Source organism: Canis lupus, chromosome 14, assembly GCF_048164855.1.
Source record: "Canis lupus baileyi chromosome 14, mCanLup2.hap1, whole genome shotgun sequence".
NCBI classification, from domain to species: domain Eukaryota; kingdom Metazoa; phylum Chordata; class Mammalia; order Carnivora; family Canidae; genus Canis; species Canis lupus.
Window position 1 is genome coordinate 45,902,360 of NC_132851.1, and position 24,808 is coordinate 45,927,167.

The following is a 24,808-nucleotide window of genomic DNA, read 5'->3' on the forward strand; positions in this document are numbered from 1 at the left end:
GATGAAGAAATTATAAGCAATACATTTACCTGTCTGCATAAGAGCAAGAATGATACTAGGAATACTTACGTTATCATGCTTTACAATCACCAAATCAAAGACCAAAAAAATAACAATACAAGTGAAATTTTCAATAACATATAATTCATATTAAAACTTAAGCATCTGTAAATTTAATGCCGTTTAGTAAAATGAATCTTAAAATTTTTGGCTTATTCCTCATTAAACACACTTGCTAATAGTATTCTGACTCCCTAAAGAGTGGAAGTTTACCAAAAAACATTAAATATTTTAAAAATACATGATTGTTTATATAACAAAAATTTATTTTTATTCACACATCATGTCAAATGTAGGCTGGCAGGGAACTCTGGCAAATCAATTATTCTGGGACGCTGGGTGATTTTAACTTTTATCTATATCACACGGAACACACAACCTCCTCAATCACAAAAGTAGAGAAAGAGCGCAGTAGTTAATGATAAAGATTTTCCTGACTATTCTTGGAGATGAAAACATTTCTGCCTATATTATCTTGGTCAGCACCTTTCATATGGCCTAGAAAATTGAGAACAGGATCTCTGTTTTAATAGGAATCCTGTGTATTTTATTGCCACTGAAAATAATTTTGTTGTTTTAGATTTTTATTTGTTGATGAATTTAAATGTTTAAAAATAAAATTTAGTATCATTTAAAATTTGATTAGCTAAATTTATTTTTCCTTGTAAAATGGTAATTTTAGAGATCTTTCAATGGTTGACTTCTCATATGCTTTGTAAAATGCTTTTAGTGAATTTCACACACACATGCCCTATCTGTGATGCCAATTACTTTATTTCCAAAGAATGATTAGGAATATTAAAATTGTGAACACTGCCTATCATACATATTAGGCATAAAAAGTTGCTGAGAACACTCTAGCCTAAACTAAGAGATATAAATGGACAAAAATAGAAGTGATATTGCTACCTTTTATCTAAATAGACACATAGCTTCTATACTTTTTTAAGATTTTATTTATTTATTCATGAGAGATGCAGAGGGAGAAGCAGGCTCCATGCAGGGAGCCCGATGTGGGACTCGTTCCCAGAGCTCTGGGATCATGCCCTGAGCCAAAGCCAGAGGCTCAACCTCCGACCCACCCAGGGATCTCCCCTAACTTCAATACTTTTATCATAAAGTCAAAGCCTATGTATTAACACAGGTACAGAATGTAAAGAGAACATTAAAAGACTTATTATCATAAGCTAGCACAAAGATACATATATACATCAAGCCGTTAAAGTTGGTTGTATTAAGAATAGCAAGAAAGAAGGGATGAAGGCAAGAAAGAGAAAAAAGTTCTAACAAAATGGAAAAGTATTTATGGCATAATTATTCAAAAAAATGTTTCAAGCATACTAGAAGTATATATACATTCAACCTTAGGATATTACCTTGTTTTTGCCAATGCAGGCATCAATTTCAGTTACTTTGTGGCATTCTTTCATACACGTATGATTCTGACAATCTAGGGCTCGTCCACATACTCTCTTACAAGAGTAGGGTCCTACAGCATGGCATGGTAGTGGACTTACCTATAAAAAAAAAAAAAAAAAGATTAGCAGCACACACAAAAGTTTCTGGACCCATATTTCTGAAATGACTCTGTTATCACTTGAGAACAAGTTTCATAAAGGTCTACCACAGTTTCATTAATAATAGTTATTATCAAAATCAAAGTAACCTATCAAAAAGTCCAAAAAATGAATGTCAAAGCAAAATACTCCATTCCTAAAAGGGAAATTCAATATAAAGATGTGACAGTGACCACATATACATAGGCTAATTCCCAAAACTACAAAATATTTTAAAATCAGCATGGGGCACCTGCGTGGATCAGTCAGGAGCGTCCGACTTTTGATTTCAGCCCAGGTCATGATCTCATGCTCTTGGGATCAAGCCCTGTGTCAGGTTCCCCACTGAGTGGGGAGTCTACTTGTCTCCCTCTCTCTCTGCCCCTTCCTCCATGTGCACACATGCATGTGTGCTTTCTAAAAAGAAGTAAATCTTTAAAAAAAAAATTGCAGATAAACTCTTGTACTTTTTTAGAGAGCACTTAAAAAAACAATACCTTGACTTTGTCATTTCTAATAATCCTCATATAGAAGGGGTATAGATTATAAGCTTCACTTAAAACTTGTACCTATGACTCACCTCATGCTTCCCAAGACATTCTCTGCAAAATAAGTAAATAAATAAATAAATAAATAAATAAGTAGAAAACATTTCAAATTCTTCAAAAAGACTATCTGAAGCAAAGGTGCTAAGCCTACTAGTATTATTAGGAATAAAAAACACATGAGGAAATAACAGTGATAATAGAAAAGTTGCAGGATACCAAGTTAACATACAAAAACCTACTGCTGTCCTATATACCAGCAATGAACAATTGGAATTTGAAACATACTATCATTTATATTAGCACAATAAATGAAATAGATACAAATCTAGCAAAATATGTAAGTGATCTATATGGGCAAAAGACAGAAATCAAAGACAATTTAAATAAATGATGAGATATCCCATGCTCACTGTTAGGAAGGTGCAAATATTGTTAAAATGTTGCTTCTTTCCCAACTTCAACTAGATTCAACATAATTCCAATCAAAATCCCAGCAATTTATTAATAGTGGACACCAACAAACTGATTTTAAAGTCTATGCGGAAAAACAAAAAACCCAGGATAGCCAATACAGTACTGAAGAACAACACGATACTGACACTATGCAACTTAAACTATGAAGCTACAGTGATTAAGACAGCATGGTACGCTAAGAGAACAGATTGATGAAACAGAACAGCCCAGAAACAGACCTACCCAAAAATAGTCAAATGATCTCTGACAAAGGAAAAAGGCAACTGAAAAGGGATAATCTTTTCAACAAACAGTTAGTGCTGGGATAAAGACATTGACCTAGAAAAAAAATCCCAACAGGGCTAACACCTTTCACAACAGGTAACTCAAAATGGATCACAGACCAAAATGTGAAGTGTGAAACTATAAACAAAGGAGAAAATCTAGGTAACTTGGATTTAATGATGACTTTTTAGACACACGAAAAGCATGATCTTCAAAAGAAAATGGTTAAACTAGACTTTATTAAACCAAAACATCTGCCTTGTGAAGAACACTTAAATGACAGTTTAAATGAAAACACTTAAAACCCACAAAATGGCAGAAAGTATTTGGAAAACATTTATCTAGTAAAGGGCTTATATCCAAAATGTAAAAAAAAATCTTAAAACTCAATAAGAAAGCAAACAACCCAATTAAAAAATGGTCGGGATTTGGAGAACACACACCTCACCTTCCAAAGAAGACATACAGGCAGCAAATAAACATATGAAAAGATGCTGAACATCATATGCTGTTAGAAACTGTCAATTAAAATGAGGTGCCACTGCACACCTATTAGAATGACTAAAACCCAAAACACGGACAGTAGCATATGCTGGCAAGAATACCGGGTAACGGGCTTTCTCACTGCTGGTGAGACTTCAACATGGTAGAGCCACTTGGTTAGATGGTTTGGCAGTGTCTTACAAAGCTAAACCAGGCTTGCCATATGATCCGGCAAAATCTACACATGAATATTTATAGCAGTTTTCTTCATAACTTTCAAAATTTGGAAGCAACTAAAATGTCCTTCAATAGGTGAATGAATAAACAATCTGTGGCACATTCATACAATGGAATATTATTCAGTAATTTAAAAAAATGAGCTACCAAGACATAAAAAGACACAGAGGAAATTTAAATGCATATTGCTACATGAAATATGCTGAAAAGCCTATAAACTATATGATTACAACTATAGGACATTCTGGGAAAGGCAAAACTATAGAGACTTTAAAAAGGTCAGTGGTAACCAGTGGCTTCAGGGAGAGGAAGTGAGGGATGAACAAGCATAGGACATTTTTTGGGCAGCGAAACTACTCTGGTTGCTATAGTACTGGTGGATAGTGGATACATGAGATCATGCACTTATCAAAATTCATAGAACCATCCAACACAAAAAGTAAACCCTAATGTAAACCATGGACTGTAGTTTATAATATTATCAGTTCCTCAACTGTAAAAAAAAAAAAAAAAAAAAATGTATCACGGTAATACAAAATCTTAATAACAAGAGAAACTATGTGTGGCAGGATCAAATGGGAACTCTGTACTTTCTGTGTAATTTTTCTATAAAACTGAAAATTATTGAAAAAAGATAAAGTCTATTTAAAAAAATTAATATATATATATATCAAAAAAGATAAAGTTTATCTAAAAAAACTAAAAAAATAAATAAATAAACATTTTGCATCCCTTTCCAGGGACTGGTTTAGAAATTGTCTTGTGATCCTATTCTGGCCAATGAAATGTGAAAGGAGCTTTGCTATGGGGCTTCTGGAAAAGGCTTCTCACTCTTTAAAAAAAGATGATGACAACAGAAGGCATAAACAGTTTCTGTTTTTCTCTATGGAAACTTCCTATCTGGATGGGAAGTTGATCAGAAAGCCAAACAGCCTGAGGTCAAAGATGACACACTGAGGATAAAATAGACAGAATGTGGGCCTGTGATGATCACTGCATTAACCAGCTTAACTAACCACAGAGCTGCTCTATCTCCCGTCTAATTGTGCAGGGCATAAAAGTTAGTATGTCCCTTTTTATTTAGGTTCTTTATAACTTGAAACCAAAGGCACCATAAATGATACAGCACGTATATTCAGAATTCTTATCACCATGTGACCAAATTATCATTAAAAGTCATGTTATGTTTAAAAATGGGACAAGAGGACATGAACATTCTACTCTAAGAAATTCTACTACATAGATAGCTCATGTGACAAGTAATAATTTTAACATATACTTTATGATCTTATATATGCCACTGAAAAATCTTTATATCAGAATTAGAAGGATCTTTATATGGGTTTGCCTCCTTTTAAAAACTGAAATAAAACTCACATACCATAAAATTTATACTTTCAAAAAATACAACTCAGGGCACCTGGCTACTTCGGTCAATTAATATCTTCAGCTCAGGTTATGATCTCAGGGTCCTGGGATAGGGTCCCACATCAGGCTCCAGGCTCAGCAAGGGAGTCTGATTCTTCCTCTACCTCTCCCCACTGCTTGTACTCGCACGCTCTCTCATAAATAAATAAATAAATAAATAAATATCCTAAAGAAAAATACATTTTAGTGGTTTCTAGTACATTCACAAGGTTATGTAACCATCAGCAGCATTGAGCATATTTTCATAAGCAACAGAGAAACCCTGTAAAGATTAGAAGTCACTCCACAGCCCCTGGCAGCCACTGATATGCTCTCTGCCTCTATAGATTTGCCTATTTTGAACATTTCATATAAATAGAATATTATGTGAACTTTTATGTCCAGCCTCTTTCACTTAAACTACTGTTTTCAAAGATATTCATGCTATAGTATGTATCAGTAATTCATGCATTTTTATAGCTGAATGATACTCTATTACATGGCTATACCACATTTTGTTTATTCACTCATCAGTCGATAGATATCTGTTTCCACTTTCTGGCTATTAATAATAATGCTCCTATTATTGTAACATTCATGTCCAAGTTTTTTTGTGAACATGTACTTTTAATTCTCAGTGTATACCTAAGAGTAAAATTGGTAACTCCAAGTTTAGTTTCCTGAGAAACTACCAAACTGCTTTCCAAAGTAGCTGCACCATTTTACATTCCCATCAGCCACGTACAATGGTTCCAACTACTCGCGATCTTCACCAACATTTGTCTTATTTTAGCTTTCCTACTAAGTGTAAAATGGCATCTTAATGTGGTTTTAATCGCATTTCCCTAACAATTACTTAAGCATCTTTTCACATGTTTACTGGCCATCTGTAAGATACTCTCCAGAGGAATGTCTATTCAAAGATTTTGCCCATTTTTAAATTGTATTGTCTTTTTGCTTCTCAGTTTAAGAATTCTTTATATATTCTGGATAATCATTCTTATGGGATATATGATTTGCAAACTTTTTCTCCCATTCTGTGGGTTGTCTTTTCAATTTTTTTATTGTTTCCTGAAGCACAATCAAGAAATTGTGCTTAATAACCTCCGTTGACTTTTGTTGCTTATGCTTTAGGTATCATATGTAACAAACCACTGCCTAACCCAAGGACAGAAAGAGTTATACCTATCTTTTCTTGTAGGAGTTTATTTAATAGCTCTTACTTTAAGATCTCTGATCCATTTTGAGTTAATATTTATATATGTTGTGAAGTAGAGGCCCAATTACATTTTTTTTCCCATGTGAATATCCAGTTCTCTCAGCACCATGTGCTGACATAAAACATTCTTCCTCCCACTGAATTGTTTTGACACTCTAATCAAAAGTCAATTGATGGGACACCTGGGTGGCTCAAGTTAGTCGAGCGTCTGCCTTTGGCTCAGGGCGTGATCCCGGTCCCGTGACTGAGTCCCGCATCAGGCTCCCTGTGAGGAGCCTGCTTCTCCCTCTGCCTGTGTGTCTCTGCCTCTCTGTGTCTCTCATGAATAAATAAAATCTTAAAAAAAAAAAAATCAATTGACTACAAACATATGAGTTTCTTTCTGGACCCTCAATTCTATTCCATTGATCAATATGTCTCTCCTTACACCAATACCACAGATTCTTGACTGCTATCGTTTTGTAAGTTTAAAATTAGGAAGTGTGAGTCTTCTAACTTTGTTGTTTGTTCTCAAGACTGTTTGGCTATTTTGGGTCCTTCACATTTCCATATGAATTTTGGTGACAATTTCTGCAAAAAAGGCAACTGTAATTTTGACAGAGTATGTTCAATTTGTAGATCATTTCGGGTAGTAGTGCCCTTAACAATATTAAGTCTTCCCATCTACAAACATGTGATGTCTTTCCATTTAAATAAGTGTCTTAGTATCCTTATCAAAAACTGATTAGAAATAAATTCCTATGTTTATGGCCAGACTCTTGATTCTATTCCCTTGATCTATATATCTATCCGTATGCCAGTACCATAGCATTTGGTCTTCTTTAACTTCTTTCAAAAGTGTTTTCTACTTTTCAGTGTTTAAAAATCTTAGATTTCTTTTAATTTGAATAAACAAGTTGCTTTTTAATGCCACTGGAAATACAATTATTTTAATTTCAAATGGTTCATTGCTAGTGTACAGAATTGACTTTTGTATACTAATGTTTCTTATAGCCTTACCAAACTCATTTACTATCTTTAATAGCTTGTGTAAGGATTCCTTAAGATTTTTCATATAAGAGCATGTCATTTAAAAGTACAAATAGTTTTACCTCTTTATTCCCAGTGTGGAGACATTTTTAATTTCTTTTTCCAGTATAATTGCTCTGGCTAGCACCTCTAATGTAATATAAACATAAATAGAAGGGGCAAGGGCAGACATCTGAATTTGTTCCTGTCCATAACAGGAAAGCTCTCAGTTTTTCACCATTAAGTATGATTAAGGGTTTTTTATTGATGCCCTTTATAAGGTTGAGGGAGTTTGTTTATCCAAGTTTGTTGAGTGTTTTTATCTAGAAAGTATGTAGCATTTTGTCAAATGTTTTTCTGTATCTATGGATTGTCCTTTATTCTTGTGATAAAATATTACTTTGATATTTTAATTTTCTCTTATTTCTGGGATATATCCCGCTTGTTCATGATGTACAATCCTTTTTACATGTTGCTGGATTCAATTTGCTAGTATTTTGTTGAAAATTTTTGTATCTTTATACAAAAAGGATATTAATCTATAGTTTTCTTGTGATGTCTTTTTCTGCTTTTAGTATCAGGGAAATACAAGTTTCATTGAATAAGAAGTGTCTCCATAGTGAAACATGAGTGTTAATTCCTTAAATATTTGGTAGTATTCACCAGTAAAGTTACTAGTCCTCAGCTTTTCTTTATGGTAAGCTTTTGGTTACTAATTTAATCTCTGGTTAAACTAATTTTGGTTACATTCTAGGTATAGGTTTATTCAGATTTTCTACTTCTCTTTGAGTCAGTTTCAGAAGTTTTTGTATTTCTAAGAATCTGCCCTCCACATAAACTATAAGCCAAAGAGGGTAAAAGTGGCTATACTGATATCAGAAAAAAGACTTTAAGAAAAAAATTGTTTACTAGGCACAACACATATTATTTGATAAGGACTTCCAAAAATTCTCTCTTCTACTCTGACATCTTTGTAAATATCCAGAATTTCCTCATTTTACAAACAGAGAAGATATATGACTTACTCATGGTAGTAGTTAGCATGAAGGAAGCACAACCCTGGACTCAAGTTCTTACTCTAAAGCACAGTGTTTAACATACATACCCAAAAAAAACTTTCAGCAGCACATTCCAGTCAAGTGCAAAGGAAAGACTTTTTAAAATTGTTTAAACCTCTAGTAAACATGAGGTGGGAATTCCAGGCAGTTTTTCTATAGTCATAAAATATTTAATCCAACCTAAGACTTTGAGGAAATTGAATGAAATAAGATATGCGTATCTGTTAAATAATCCTCCTGTAAGACAGCTTAAGAAATTCAAAGATAACTGACTATATTTATACAAAGTTTTAGTGCTATGAATCCCCCTCCACTAATATACAGACTAAAATCTTCTGTTTGTAGATATAGCTCCCAACAGCACTGTGCCTCCCAACCTGACTGCACAACCAGTATTTAAAAATGCACACGCCACTTAAACTGGGAGGAAAGATGTGGAAGGACAAAATAGGAGTCAGAGCTTTTAAAAGTAAACAAGAACTCTCTTTAAAAAGGTAGAGAAGGCAAACCAATATTCAATTAGGAACATTACTGGGAGACAACAACCTGTTTTCTAATTTTATGTTGCTTCCCAGAACGTGGTGCTTCTTTTACTCTTATAATCTATAACCTCTACTCTCTGAGGATGAACCATTCCAGGATTCCATAGTACCCTAGGTTTGGCTCCTTATAGCTCAACCCAGGTCATTTCCTGGGAACACTACTTTTCAGAACACTACTTTCTTTCATTTTCAGTGTTTCCTTTAAGTTTGCCTTACCTATAACCTGGCTTTCCTCTGTCCTCAAGGAGCTCACACACTAGCATGGGAGTCAGTTGGGAAAACTAACAGATGATGATCTCTTGGATGAATTATTGTAAGTGTGAGTTGCTATGGAAACTCAGAAGGACACCAAACTCCAGCTGGGGGAAGACTCAAAAAAAGCTATCTAGAGGTTTTCAAGCAGTATGTAAAACGTACTTAGGAAAAAATGAGGCTGAAGACAGAGAGACTGGTTTATAGACTAGGCCTGAAATAATGATGAATTGGACAAAGATAAAGAGAAGGAGATACCTTAAGGTACATTTTGAACTGTGTCAAAAAAAATTTGTTTTTCTTAAAGTTAAAATTCTAAAATACTTACGTAGGAATAGGAACTTGACATGGAGGACAAGGTAATGCAGTTTGAATAAACGCTGGCTCAGAAGGCTGTTCCCAAGGGCCTGTAGGCTGGTGCTACAAGTAAAAGACATAACAATTTAAAGTAGAGGAATTAAAGCATATGGCCACTATAAGAACCTAAGAAAATAGTTCCATATATCTTCTGCTCAAGCAAGTTGAAATTTTTTCAAGTAACCAAATTGTGCTTACTGAAATATTTTATTCCATCTGTATTCTATCAGATTAGTCCCCTCCACACACATTTGGTATTAAAAATTAAGGCAGACTCCACAGTTTTTAAAGGGCAGAACAAAGGCAATGTAGCTTCCCTGACTTATTATCCAAAAGGGGAATGAGAAACAGAACTCTAAAATTCAACTTCCACCAGCAGAATGTAATCTTCATTATTTTGTTCACTCTTGTCTCCCTAGCAGCTAGGACAATGCTTAACACACAGCAAGGACTCCATAAATATTCACTGAATTAGTGAATGAATTTTGAGATCAGAAGATATCTATAATCCTGAATCACAATATATAAAGGAAGACTGCCTAATTCATGTGTATCGGCATTCCTACATGATTATCACATGACACTACCAAACATCTGTTTATTGGTTTCTTGCCTATTCTATACCATGAGCTTCCTAAGACAAAAGAGCAAGTCTTATTTACCTTGCACCCCAGCTCCTATCACAGTGCTTAACACCCAGTAGGTACTTAATTATTGCTTGCTGAATGACTAAGTAAAATTAAGAAAGCATGACCCAGAGCAATGCACTACCTCTTAATAATATATTCCCTTACCCTGCCAGCTTGCTTTATTAACGCTTGATCATGACATGGAGCAGGACACAAGTGACCACATTTCTCCAAAACTTTTTGGCAAGGTTGATGACATGGAGGACAAGAGCCAAAGTGACAGCGATGTTTTTCTTGACTTGTATGATGGCAAGTTGGTGGTCGACTAAATCATAAAGTACAATTTTTTAAATTACTTTTGATCATTGAACAATTATATCTAAAGTGCAATTATCTATTTATGTATCTTCTAATTCCATACAGAACAAGAATACCATGAATATTAGTATTTTAGAACAGTAAAGCAAAATTTAAAATACTAATAATTTTAAAAATCAATATGAATTTAAATTTGTAAGACACCAGATGTAAGTCTGTGCAGAATCTCATACTAACCTACATTGCTCTTTGCACTTGGGTGGTCTTGTGGTACGTTCCCGGCCACAGGGCACCGTCACCTTTGTAGTACCACAATTGCACTTCACATCTACAGTTTCTGGGCAGGGATAACAACTGCCTGAAAAAAAAGTCTGAAACTTAAAAAGAAATGTCTTAACCATTCAAAAGCTGAATCGAGAGTTGAATCATACAATTGGATACTCTACAATGATAATAAAGAAACTATGTGAATGAACCTCACACACATACACACACAACACTGAGCTAAAGATGCCAAACACAAAGAGTATGTAGTATATGATGCCACTTATACAAAACAAATGGGAAAAACTAATATATACTGTTTGAAACCAGGATTATGGTTATGAAGGATACAAGAAGGGTTTTGGAAATACTGGTAATGTTCTGTTTAATCATCTGAGTTTTGGTTACTTGGTTATGTTTAGTTCATAAAAACTTATCAAGCTGTATACTTATTGTATACTTTTCTATATCTTTACTGGTAATTCAATTAAAAAGCTTTAGAATTTTCTTTAAAATCTGCTAAAAATTCCATTCTAAATAACAAATTTAACACATTAATCATTTAATCACCATTGCACAAGCAAAATAGATCTACATCTTGGAAAAATCTAACATTATCAATCATCTCTTTGGCTTATTTTCATACATACTTCTATTCAAGCACATTATTTTTAGATAAATTCCCCAGTAAGAGTAATTTAATTAATTACTGAGTATTAATACAAGTTATTAATAAAGGTTGGATTAAATATTTTATGACTATAGAAAAACTGCCTGGAATTACCAGCTCATGTTTACTAGAGGTTTAAACAATTTTAAAAAGTCTTTCCTTTGCACTTGACTGGAATGTGCTGCTGAAAGTTTTTTTTGGGTATGTATGTTAAACACTGTGCTTTAGAGTAATCAGGTAATTAATTTAATTAATTACTAATTAGAGTAATCAGGTTTTGATTTTTGATTACTTGTGCTTTGTGAAGGGCTAATTCTAAACCATTATTTTATTTTAAGCTATAATTCCAAATATTTCTCTTCTAAACATTTTAAGGCAAAGTTATTTGGGTTTCAGCTTTGTTACAGGTTGGTAGGAATACACAAAAACAAAATAAACTTTTTTAAACAGGCTATAAAATTCTAAGGCTCTGACATCTATCTTCAGGGCTTTCTTCCCACTATAGTGTTCTAATAAGTAAGGTTCCCCACTAGAAATGAAATACCAAGAAGGGAATAGAAGTCTTCACCTAAGGAATGAGGATCATAAGAGACTGCTGCCTATGTGTCAGGACCAAACAGAATACTGAAGAGCAGTTAACCTGCTAAGAAACAGACTAATGATGAAAAGTACTCTGTTTAAAGCCTCTTAAACTAGATCCTAAAAGGAACAGAGGATTCTGATTCAAATAATGAACATGGAATAAGAAAATGAGAGTAAAAAGCATCATAGGGAAAAACATTTATGTATTGTACAAGTTACCAAATTTACACTTCAGTGTTTTGAAAATTAAAATATAATCCAGTGAGATATTTTCTTGATGGTAAGACAAGCAGTAGTCCACTTGATCAAATTTTATTTTATCTTTCTAAAAGAATGATCAGGTGTCATATTTTCCACAAGTTAATAATGACCTTTAAGTCTGTCCTCATTCAGCATATTGTATCATTTTCTACACTTTACAATTTTCATTCATTTTCAGTAATTCAAACAGGAACTTATCAAACATAACACCTTTTTGCCACTCTAAACTACAGCATCAATTTTCCTTTTCTGAAATTAAATCTTGAGAAAAAGAGATAATTTCTTTGTAAAGTCTTCCTAGCCATCAACAGAATTTGTTACAGTTTCCTGTTCAACATGACAGATAAATCAGCTTCAGTGATATTTTTTAAATGAAAAAGCAACATATAGAATGCAACTATAGTGGCCAATAGCCAAAATGGGTATACCCGTCCAGTAATTGCATTCGAGAACCGTAGTCAAACTTTCATATGTTCACAGGACAAACATGCAGTTCACACCTCTTCCTATGAGTTACCGTACAACCCTGATCATGAAGGTGTCTCCAGTGATGGAAAACGGCATGAAATAATGGCTCTATACATCTTAATGTAACTGTGGATCAAACAAACGGTGAAAGATACATCTTAACAGTATCTTCCACATACTTTCCATTAAAGTAAATTTTGTTAGGGACTAGTAAGCTTCTTTTTAAAAAAAAATAAATAAGTAAATACTTTGCCCCCCTCCCCCAAAAAAAGAATCTGGATCTGATCTAACCTCTAATAATTTATAGGAAATACAGAGTTGAGTTGCAATCTGTAAAATCTAGACTCTGTGACTAAATAAAGCAACCTCGTTTCTTAAATAACTGACAAGGAAAACAGAAAAAAGAGAGGAAGAAAAGTATAGATTCATCAACTTTAGAGACACCAACCAATTGCAATATGTCAACGTTACAGGTTTTTGAGTCATACAAACTAAAGTAAAAAATGAAGATATTTATGAGATAATGGAACAGCAGATATTTGCTGATACTAAGAAATATTTTTAACTATTTTTAGGTTAAGAATCTACCCTTTAGAAATGAATATTGAAGGATTTATAGGATTTGCTTCAATATACTACAAGACTGAGATATGTTTTCAACACTCCTCCACTAAGTATGATGCTTGCTCTACCCTTCTTGCAGGTACTCTCTATCAGGCAAAGGATGCTCCTTTCTATTTCTAATTAAGTTTATGTCAAATATGAATGCTGAATTCCATCAACTGCTCTTAGACACTAAGATAGTTTCAACTTTTCCTTTAGTTTATTAATGTAGTGAATCACATCATTAGATTTACTAAAGTTAAACTTATCATACATAATTGGAATACACCCAACTTGATTAAGAAAGATTAAGGTTTTAGATAGCTAATACTATTGTAAGATGGCTGGATTTGAGTAGCAGAAATTTTAATATTTTACAACCTTTTTTTTTTTTTTTAAGATTTTATTTATTCATTCATGAGACAGAAAGAGAAGCAAAGACCTAGGCAGAGGGAGAAGCAGGCTCCTCGCAGGGAGCCTGATGTGGGACTTGATCCCTGGCCTCCAGGATCAGACTCTGAGCCAAAGGCAGACACTCAACTGCTGAGCTATCCAGGTGTCCCTACAAACATGTTTATGCGTTAGATTGGCCTGTAATTTTCTCTTACTTTCTTTGTAGATAATATAGTAAGTTGGGACATGTTCCTTTTTTACGTATCCTCTCAAATATTTTATGGACTTACACACACACACACACACACACACACACACACACAGATACTTTAAATGTTAAAAATCACGTGTAAAAATCAACTAGGCCTGATGTTTTCTTGGTGAGAGAATTCTAAACCACTGATCCAATTTCTTTTACGATAATTCAACTACTTAAGGTTTTCTAATTAAAGGCCAAGTGTTTTAACCACATCAACAAGGTCCTATACATGTTATTTGTCCAGCAATCCTTTATCCACCATCTCTTGACCCCATCTATCATTTGCCCCTCTGATCACTTACTTCAATTCTCTTTGTGAATTCTTTCAAATGCTCCTGTCTCAAGGCCTTTGCAATTACTGCTTTCTTGCCCAAAACACTATCCCACTTCCTTTTTCACATGGCTTCTAATTCTTTACTTCTTTTGGGATTCCTCTCAAATGTCATCTTTCTAGAGTCCTCCCCTGGATCATGCTAGATTTTCTTTCTATACTTGTCACTATCTGATATTCCGTATTAATTTGATTATTTATTTATATTTTAACAGAGGAGAAGTAAAAAAAATAAGTTCCATAAGAGCAGGCACTTTGTCAATATTGCTCCCAGTGCCTGGTACTTAGACACTCAAATATACTTTTTTAATTGAATTAATGACTAAATTTAGAGTGTTAATGAAATCTAATGAATCAAAGACATAACATGATTTTTAAAAATAAAATTCTTTCACAATTTAAAGGTACTAACCAATCAGAGAACATTCACAGGAAAAGGTCTATGGGGTTAACTGAATATGCCACTTTTCCTAACAGGCAATGTGATAGGATGGAAACATCATTAAAGTCTGAGTTCACATCTGACCCTTGCAACTAGTTCTATGACCTTGGGCCAACAGTCTCTTTGCCTGTTTCCTTATTATACAAAATAACAGTAGCACAATATACTTTTTGGATTTTTGAGAGGATTAAGTCATTAAGGGAGGTATCTAGTATCCACCAAATCTCAAAGGAAGTTAACAAAAATAATGTAGTTTGTCCCAGGTCATAAAGTTACTAAGTTGCAGAGTCCAGATTTGAACTAGAACCTCTGACCCTAACACTTCCCTTTCCACTACCCTATACAATCAGTATTTCTTTTCATAGCATCGTACTCCAAAGGGATAAAGTTAACTCGGGTTTTTTTTTTCTTCTTTTGTTTTTTTAAAGATTATTTATTTGAAAGAGAGAGAGAGGAGAGAGCACAAGCCAGCAGAAGGATTCCTTGCAGAGCAGGAAGACCAACTCAGGGCTCAATCCCAGGACCCTGAGATCATGACCCGAGCTGAAGGCAGACGCTTACCCAACTGAGCCACCCAGGTACCCCATCCATTCAGTTTTCAATGTCTAATAACTTCAGCAACCCTGAGATGTTTTCAGGAGGTCTGCAAAGTCTCACATGCATAGAGTAGTTTTCCAGATGCCATGGTCAAGTGGTGTAACAACAAATTGAATGCAGAAACATACATGTGAATTTTACCTATCCTCCTTCAAGCCAGATATTAAAGACATTTGCAGAAATGCAAAACAGTATCATTCTCACTATATATTTTTCAGAAAATATAGTTATTTTCCCAAAAAGTTACCATATTAATATATAATGGGTTTATTATTGCTATTTTTAAATAAAATCATAAACACTCTTATATTGTATTTTAACTCCAAATACAAAAAATACCAATAGATTGAGTACAGTAAGAATGTGAATGGATCTTGAGACCAAAAAGGTGGAGAACCACTGGCTTAGGATACATCCAATCCCTTATCAGACTTAATTAAAAACCATAACATTTTAATTAATTTAAAAACTGTGTAGGGGAAGCTGAGAAGGAAATAAGATGTGTTACAGAAAGAACAAAACTTTTACTTTTTTTTTAATATTTTATTTATTTATTCATGAGAGACACAGAGAGAGAAAGGCGGAGACACAGGCAGAAGGAGAAGCAGGCTCCGTGCAGGAAGCCTGATGTGGGACTCAATCCTGGGACTCCAGGATCACGTCCCGGGCCAAAGGCAGACACTAAACCGCTGAGCCACCCAGGGATCCCAGAACAAAACTTTTATATTCAGAAGGTCTGGGTTCAAATCTTAAGCTATACTGCTTTACTAGATATTTCTGAGAAAGTCACTGAATTGTCTTTAGCTTAATCTCCTTGTAAAATAGGGATAATGGTGACTGTCCTACCTTCTCCAGATTGTTAACAGTAAGGCAGTGAATATAACAACTCTTTATCAACTATAAATCACTATATAGATATAAACAAAATTACAGTTATTATTAAATTTTACCTCTGTGGCAGACAGATGGACATTTATGGTTTCTACATCCTAAAGTCCGTCCGCAGTTTTGATCACAAGGAGGACAGTTTCCAGGGCAACACTGAAAGAAAAGCAATATATAAAGAACAGGTCATTTGAAAACCATACATAATATAAACGTCATTATTAATTATTCTCAAAACTTATGAAAAGCAAAAGATACTTTTCACCATAAGAATAAAAGTATTCAAGAGTATCAACATTACTCTCTCTAGATAGACTGCATTAAAAACTTATAAATTTAAATAGATAATGACCTAATTTAATGAAGTCAAGCTAAATTTCCTTGCCCTTTAATTATTCTGTGACTTAAAACAGTCCCATTAGATAACCTCATTTCTAATTTATCTAAGCAGAGACTGCCAACATTAACCAAAGGAATGGATTTGGTCAAATCCAATAGTCAATTCAGGCAAACAAGTCTATTTTTTAAATGTAATGAAAATAAATTAATGTATGGTTCAATGTATAGATTAGTCTGCAGTTATTTTCAAATCATGGCATCAAAGACTAAAGGAATGAAAGGCTAATTGCTTCTAACTTTAGCAGACCTCCCCCAATTCCATTTATGAACACACAGCAACTACTTAAAGCCCATCTTGCCATCCTAATTCCTTCCTTGACTTCTCATATATCCAAACTTTAGGGAAAAAAATACAGACTACAACTGTCTTAAAGAAACTTGGGAAAAAAAAGAGAAAAAAACTTAGGGTTGTAACCTACTTAAGAACAAGTCTCAGTGTAGAAAAATAGCTCAAAACAAAATACACAGTATTGAAAAGCAACTAAAAGTCAAAATAGTTCATTCAATTAGATGAATATTTGCCACAGAATACTATGTGCCTATCACTCTGCCAGTAACAGTGGGAGAAAAAGAAAGTTATGTGGTCCATGACTTGAATAAGCCTTTCAACATTTCTGGTTTTGACCATGATGGGAGTAATAATGATCAGATTTACTTTTTTTTTTAAAACAACTAAGATATAAGGCAGAATACATGAAGCAGCAGTTTTTAGACATTAGACAACTGGGCAGCACAGTACAACAATCTGTAAAAGAAGAGAGACAAACAAGGTGAGTCCTATGGTAGCACTTGCTTAGACCTGGTTTCTAGGCTACAACACAAGGAAGAAGATCACAAGCAGAGTCTGGGAGTATCATCATGTTGAGCGGACAAATTTCATACTTCAAAGAGGTCAGTGTGGCTAGAATTTGTGGAGAAATGGTAGCACCACAGAGAAAACTCTAGAGAACTCAAGAAAGGATCCTTGAGTCCTTGGCTGAGTACTGATCTTTACGTGTATAATAAGAAAATAACCAAAATCTGAGAAAGAACCACTGCCAAGAGAAGGCACAACCATTTCCAGAAATTATTTAAATATCACCTATATCATCATCTACTATGTTTTAAAATCCAGGGAACAAAAAAATAATAAAAAATAAAAAAAATTTTAAAAATTTTTAAAAATTAAAAATAAAAAAATAAAAATAAAATAAAAATAAAATAAATTAAATTCAGGGAACAGAAACAGTCCAAGAACCAAGTCAAAAGGTTTATGCTTGGGGATCCCTGAGTGGCTCGGCGGTTTGGTGCTTGCCTTTGGCTCAGGTCCTGGAGACCCAGGATCGAGTCCCACATCGGGCTCCCTGCATGGAGCCTGCTTCTCCCTCTGCCTGTCTCTCTTCCTCTCTCTCTCTCTCTCATGAATAAATAAATAAAATATTAAAAAAAAAAAGTTTTATGCTCAGGGCCAAAAAGACACCCCTGTCACTTAAAAACCTTGGTAAGATTTCCCACTAATATAAACAATTAAGATTAATCTAGAATATTTATTAGTATTTCATATGGAAAGCAAAGAACACGCTTGAATATCTGGAGAACAAATCGTGATGGCACTTATCACAGTCTCAAAAAGGACAAATTCAAAACAATTTTTAAATCAGTTTCCCAAGCTTACTACACATACCTTTCTCCTACACTGATGCTTCTGACAGTCCCGCATCTTAACACACTTAGTCTCACACAAATAAGGTTTATGACATGGCATTCGTTTTGTATGTTTTCCACAGCGACAATGCTTTTCCACTTCCTGGAAGAATGGAATAAATGTTATTAAAACTAACTTTTGTTGACATGTTTTGTTTTTTCCCCCCACATTGCAATCTCTATAATTAGTAAAGAATGAAGAAGTTTCAAAAGTCCTTTCATATAAAGGACTTTGCAAAAAATAAAGCTGAGTTTCCTAAGATATTCTTTGTATCTTACTTTGTTACAATAAAGATTTCATAGAATTTCTATTATATCTAGCAAAAATTGGATATTAAATAGTGAAACAATAACACATTAAAATCACATCTGGGTATGCCATATCATCTGCGCACATCTTGTTTCAGTAAAACAAAAGAATTGGATTATCTAGTAGTATGGTCAAAACCAAAAGGACATAAACTTTAACATCTCACTTCTAGGCATGTATTTCTTTCCATCATCACTAGGTCAACTTCATCATTGCTTTGAATATCTTCTGGAAACAAATAACCCCACACCAGATTATAAAAAAAGACAAAACTTAAACTTATATCAAGCAAAATCAAAAAAGGGTAATTTTTAGATTTAATTGTTGGCAACTCTCCTACTTCTCCACCATAAATATTAGGTCACAAAACTCATACAGATCATCACACAGATGTTTAGGAAAGTAATGGAAAACAATTATAGCATAATCCCATTTGACACACAAAGATAGGTGGTTCTTAAAATTTATTATAGGAGATGACTAACTTGTCTACATGTTTCACAAGGACCTCGGTGACAACGCTGTGAACATCTATGGATTCCACATTCAAGTACTTTGTCACAACTGTCTCCACAAGTTGGTACATCTTCTGTACAAGGCAAAGAAAACTCTAAAAGCGGACAAAAAGGCAGAGTTAATAAGATACATTGCTATAAAGCACTAACAACATGCCATGTTCTTTTGGCTCTCTAAAGAATAATAGCCCTTTCAGACTATGAATTTTTATCTAAATAAAAGAGTAAGACTATGTAAACCTCTATGAAGAATTCTACAATCTCTAGAATTATAAAAAGAAAATTTGCTCTTAACAACCTCACAGGATTAGGAAAAAAAAATGTAGACTTGAGAACATTATGAAACTGACCTTTAACTTAAACATATTAAGTGTTGGCAATAATCTTACAAATATGTACGTTGGTATTGGTGCAGAGTCAAAGAAGTAGACTCAAACTGCATCCTTCTAAGCCTAATCTCAAAGCAGCCAAATTATATTAACCCATAACCTAATACACAATACAATATTGACAACAGCCTATGATTATGACAGACACTACACCTTTATTGCCAGACACTACACCAAATACTTTATCTGCATTTTATCATTTAATTCTCACTCATTTCATTCTCTTTATCTTACAAAGGTATTATTACTGCATTTAACTTGAGAAAACTACAATTCATGAAGGCAGAATTTGAACCAGGATATGCCTGACTCCAATGTCTGAGCTCTTAACTCATTAAGCTATATTGTCCTCTCACCAAATGTAAAATAAAATCTAATATCAGATTGGTATTTTTATTAGATTATGAAGTCACACAAAAATCTAAATTAAGAGCATGCTCTAAATGAACATGATAAATAATTGTATTCCATTAAAGTTTTTTAAAAAAGCCTTACTTGACTTCTGACATGGACAGAACCTTTTCCCAGATCGAGGACATTCTCCGCAAGCACCAACATGGCAAACTTGCTCACATGTATGATTACCACATGGCAGTGTTTTCCCACATACCTAAAATAAAATGCAATAAGCACTAGTGAAGGACTTAAAAGTTAACAGAAAAGACTTTGTCCATGACATAATCTATTTTTCAATCACAAGCAACTTCTTTATGTTCTTCACATTATGCTTTATGTCTTACATAGGTATCATATACATATACACACAAACACTTCCTATGTACCAAAGAGTCTATTTTTAAAATAAAGGGGAAAACGTACATAGAGCTTCATATGACCATCTACCAAAGATTTTCAAATGATACTAAAACCATGTCAATTCTAGGACAATCTACAAAATCCTACTTTCTCAATTGGATTAACTCAAGAAGGGGGTAGTGTTAGCTGAAGAGAAGGGAAAGACAAGGAAGGAGAGAGAGAAAGAAGCAGAGTACATATGTACTGAATCCAAAATTCAACATATAGCAATTAATTTGGGAAAAAAAATTTCCTCCACTAATTAAAATTACATTCAATTGGCAAACAGTTTCCTAAAACATGAAAATAATTCATTTGATTTGCTATTCTTCTTTTATGTAGCTAAACCTCATTAGCATTTCTAATTGTTTATGCTTTGTGTACTCTTTAATACAACCCCTCCAACCCCTACACTTACTTGATCACAGTGCCACAGTGGACTTGCACAGCTTCTTTCGGCTATTTGTTTCCCACAGACACATTTTTGCCTACTAACTCTTGGACAGGGCGGACAATTCCCTAAAATCACAATGATAAATTAGCATAGAAACATTACAAAAGCAATAAAGACTAACTTGATTTTTACTTAAGATTTTTACTTAAAAAGTCAGAATACCTAAACACATGACCTTTTTACCTGCATGACAAGGACTTTCACATTTATGGTGTCCACAAAGCAACTTCCGCCCACATGGCAGCTGACATGACCATTCCTTAGCACTGCACCTACGAGGTATAGGTTTTGCTTTTTTACAGTAACAAGTAATTGTGACCATCTTTGGACAAGGAGGGCAGGGACCTAGAATCCAATGAAAGGGGGAAGAAAAAATTACAAGTCAAAATTTAAAACTTTCAACTCCTAAACCTATCAGTAATTTGTAAAGCTTTCTTTACTGATACTTTAAAAAGCATGCCTTTCTAATATCTTCTTATGTAAACCTAATTTCTGAATTAAACTTTCACAATTTTTTTCTGCCTCAACATAAGAAATAACCATCCACAAATAACTGGAAATGTAGTATTTAACTCACCTGGATGACAGAGGAGTAAACACTTATGGCCACAAGGAGGTTTAAATTCTCTCTCACATACTTGGCCACATGAGTGAGGCACAAGCCATGGATCTAAAGGTGGATCTTCTACTTTTCCACAATAGCAATAGTACCTACTAGGTGTGTCAGATCGTTTGTATTCAAACCTACATTTTGGACTACAAAAAAGAATGAAATTACTGAAATTAATTTCATTTTTAGAAGCGACATGAGAAACAGGAATATAAATATACTTAGTAGTAGAATATACGCAACTAATTTTTTATTAATGCACCTTCTGCTCTATCTTTATATTAGTAAGAAACAAGATTTTACAAAAATCAATTTCAACCATCTACAACAGCTCTGTCCAATATAATTTCTTGAGTTGATGGAATGGTTCTATACCTACCATGTCTAGATCAGTAGCCATCAGCCACATATGACCAGCGAGCACTTAGAATGTGGCTAACACATACAACTGAGGTAGAAACAGAATGTTTTATAATTTTTCAAAATTAAAATAACCATATGTGGCTAGTTGCTACTGTACTGAATATAGTTAGAATGAAGCTACAAAAAGAAAGCAATATTAGTTTTCTACTAAGCAGATGCACTTTATTCTTGAGGTAGTCATTCCAATTTTTATGAAGCTCAAGGTTTTAAAAGTTTGGTTGGGTGATCTGCAAATAAGTAAAACAGATTAACACAGCAAACAGAAGAGAGAAACCAGATTATACGTAGGCAACAGCAACAAGAAACATGCCTAAAATTTAGAATTGAGGAGGAAAAATAAAGAATTTTTCGACATCTAATTCAAAATAGGTATACAACAAATGTGTTTAAATAAAAAAAAGTTCAAATATTGTTTTGTCTTCTCTGCTAAAGCAGAAAGATTTTCACCTAGCAAGATTAAAATAAAGCAGTGTTAACCTTCGGCCCTATCAAATTCACTTCTAGATCATAGATCACTTCATTCTAAAAAGATGTTCTATCCCTTACTATCCCCCAGACAAACGAGTATAGTTAGTATACTATACTAGAAAAAATTTTGTATCATCACTTTCTTTTATATCATATAAATTTTCAGTGTCCTGAGAACATGTTCTGTTTCCAAATAAATGCCACATAAATATTCAAAATAACCAAAGCTATTTGTTTCTGTAATCAAAAATCAAAATCAAAATACCATGTCTCAAATAGAATAGTTAACTAAAATTATTTTGTTGGAAGAATTATAAAAGAAAAATGTCTACATTTTTCTAAGCCAATGCAAAGGGCGATGTGTACCTTAAATAAGCCTAGATATGGATGGCTAAAAAACAACTCACAACACCCTAATACTACCCATCAACAGTGAGGCTAAATTATCCCAGGGGATTGGGAGAAGTTGGGGCAAAAAGTGCAAATGGATGTGTTTTATTTAAAACAACGGCATGCAGTGCTCGCTTCGGCAGCACATATACTAAAATAATGGCATGCAATAATGAAACGTAATTATGTCATATCTGTATAAATAAGCCATATCTTAATACAAACCATTATCCACAAAACTAATTTAAAACTATTAATATTTGTATCAAGTTCTAGTTCCATCTTGATGACGATGAAATAAATCCAGAATAATCCTTGATTTTCTTAAAAAATATGAAATACCGAATGCACAGATTACTACTACACAGGTGACTCAATTTTTTGTTCCTCTGAGATTTAAGAGTAGAAGTTTCATTTCCCTTTTAACTGGTATCTCCCACCACTGTAGCAAGATGACCACTTAAAATAGAATGAGATGAGCAAGTGATAAAAAGTATACATAAGGTTTAGATCTCTAAAATTAAGTCAGAATACCTAGTTTTTTTACCTATTGAACACTTAAATCCTCCCACAAATAAATATATAGTAGCAAAACAAATACAGACTCTGAAATTTTAAACTGTTGCAGAGAAGCTAATATTCAATGCAAACAAAACAAATTATATCTCTAAAAATATAAGAATCAACTCAGAAGAATAGAAAAAGCACTAAATTTAGAAGGCAGAAATTCTAGTTTTCAAATCCTAGCTTTACCACTTAAAAGAGAAGCCAAATATATTATTTTGCTTCATCAATTTCAATATCCCCATTATTAACATGGGAATAAGAACTCTCATAGAATGCTAAGAATTATTTTTCAAGGTAACTAGTATTAAAATGTTTTTGAAAAACAACACTACCACAGGGGCACCTGACTGGCTCAGTCAATTGAGCGTGGAACCTACTTAAAAAAAAAAAAAAAAAAAAAAAGAACAAAAACAAAAAAACCCACTACACTACCACAATTTTACAAATGTATCGGTATTTGTGGTAATAAGGGGAAGTCTAATATGGATCCAGGTTTTCTGAGGTCTGAATCTCATATAATTTGGGGACCTCTATGAAGAATATAAAATTAGCCACAAAAGTGAAGATTTATGTCAACACAGAACCCCTGAAGTTTATGCTTCCATATCCTGACAGTAAATCTACCTTCTGAGTTGCCAGGATGGATAAATTATCTTTATTTAGCAGAGATATAAATTCTCCACTGCTCAACTCTTCCTGGAAATACAACAGGAGTTTATAATCAAATATTCATCAATAATAAGCCATGCTAAAGAAATAAATGTGGTAAGACTGGATAATACACACCTGCAGTTTGAGAGATTTTGAAGATAAAATCAGGAAGCCTATGATCAAAATACATTAGATGACAGTCTTATACCATGTGATACTAACTAATGTATACTAGCAGTAACTCTAGAAGAGAAATACCAGAATTATGGATTCTAGTCCTATATAATTTTAAAGAAATGGAAGTTCTTTAAAAGATAATTAAGGAGTTGTTTTGCAGAAGAAAAAGTAAAGTCTGAATGATTAGATTTCATTAGTTTTTGAAAGGAACAAGAACAGAAGAAAAAAATTACTATAATGCCACAAAACTAAAAACTAATTGAAGGCCCAACAAGGATCCTGAAACTGCCAATAAGGCAACTTATGACCTACAATTTTCATTTATTTTACAACTTACTATTCCAACTAAATTAGCAGAAAGTTACCATGGCCAAGGATAATCTCTCTTTCCAAAATCGTCATCCGTCAAAGGAGAAGATACCAGAAATTGGCTATCTTTAGCCCACTTCTGGATACAGGGCATGTGAAATATACAGAAACATCCTGAACAGCTCCAAACCTAAGACAAAGGTATCAGAAATTAACATGTATGCAAGGATTCTCTTTGATAATTCCACAATACTTTAAAATGAACATCACACTGAATTTTTTTGAAGGGCTACCTAAGGACTAAAGAAAAATTTTTCTTTCCAGTCTAATAGAAGAAATGTTCTTGATAAAAATTTATTTAAGTGTAGAACACTTTAAATAAGAATATTAATTACCCAGAGTCATTTAGCTAGAAATAACTACTACTAACATTCTAGATGACCTCCAATTGTTTTGGTATAAATTTCATACATTTTTAAAAGAAGGTCACGCTATACTGGT

General features: G+C 33.6%; 1 protein-coding gene and 1 long non-coding RNA gene across 3 annotated transcripts in view; one reads left to right on the plus strand and one right to left on the minus strand.

Moving 5' to 3' along the window:
- LOC140604055 (uncharacterized) overlaps nt 1-24,808 on the plus strand; it is a 64,429-nt gene that overhangs the window by 35,658 nt on the left and 3,963 nt on the right. The window contains exon 3 of the long non-coding RNA XR_012007102.1: nt 15,114-15,263. This is a non-coding gene — a long non-coding RNA (uncharacterized lncRNA). The remainder of the gene's footprint in view (nt 1-15,113; nt 15,264-24,808) is intronic.
- Nucleotides 1-24,808, minus strand: part of NFXL1 (nuclear transcription factor, X-box binding like 1) — a 71,336-nt gene that overhangs the window by 29,412 nt on the left and 17,116 nt on the right. For both annotated transcript variants that reach the window (XM_072774968.1, XM_072774966.1), the window contains exons 5-17: nt 24,364-24,497; nt 21,290-21,468; nt 20,896-21,057; nt 20,677-20,777; nt 19,959-20,073; nt 19,045-19,169; nt 18,230-18,352; nt 16,233-16,323; nt 10,650-10,770; nt 10,260-10,419; nt 9,437-9,528; nt 2,197-2,218; nt 1,437-1,577 (exon numbers count right to left, since the gene is read on the minus strand). In XM_072774968.1, coding sequence (XP_072631069.1) covers nt 1,437-1,577; nt 2,197-2,218; nt 9,437-9,528; nt 10,260-10,419; nt 10,650-10,770; nt 16,233-16,323; nt 18,230-18,352; nt 19,045-19,169; nt 19,959-20,073; nt 20,677-20,777; nt 20,896-21,057; nt 21,290-21,468; nt 24,364-24,497 — 1,566 coding nt within the window. The remainder of the gene's footprint in view (nt 1-1,436; nt 1,578-2,196; nt 2,219-9,436; nt 9,529-10,259; nt 10,420-10,649; nt 10,771-16,232; nt 16,324-18,229; nt 18,353-19,044; nt 19,170-19,958; nt 20,074-20,676; nt 20,778-20,895; nt 21,058-21,289; nt 21,469-24,363; nt 24,498-24,808) is intronic.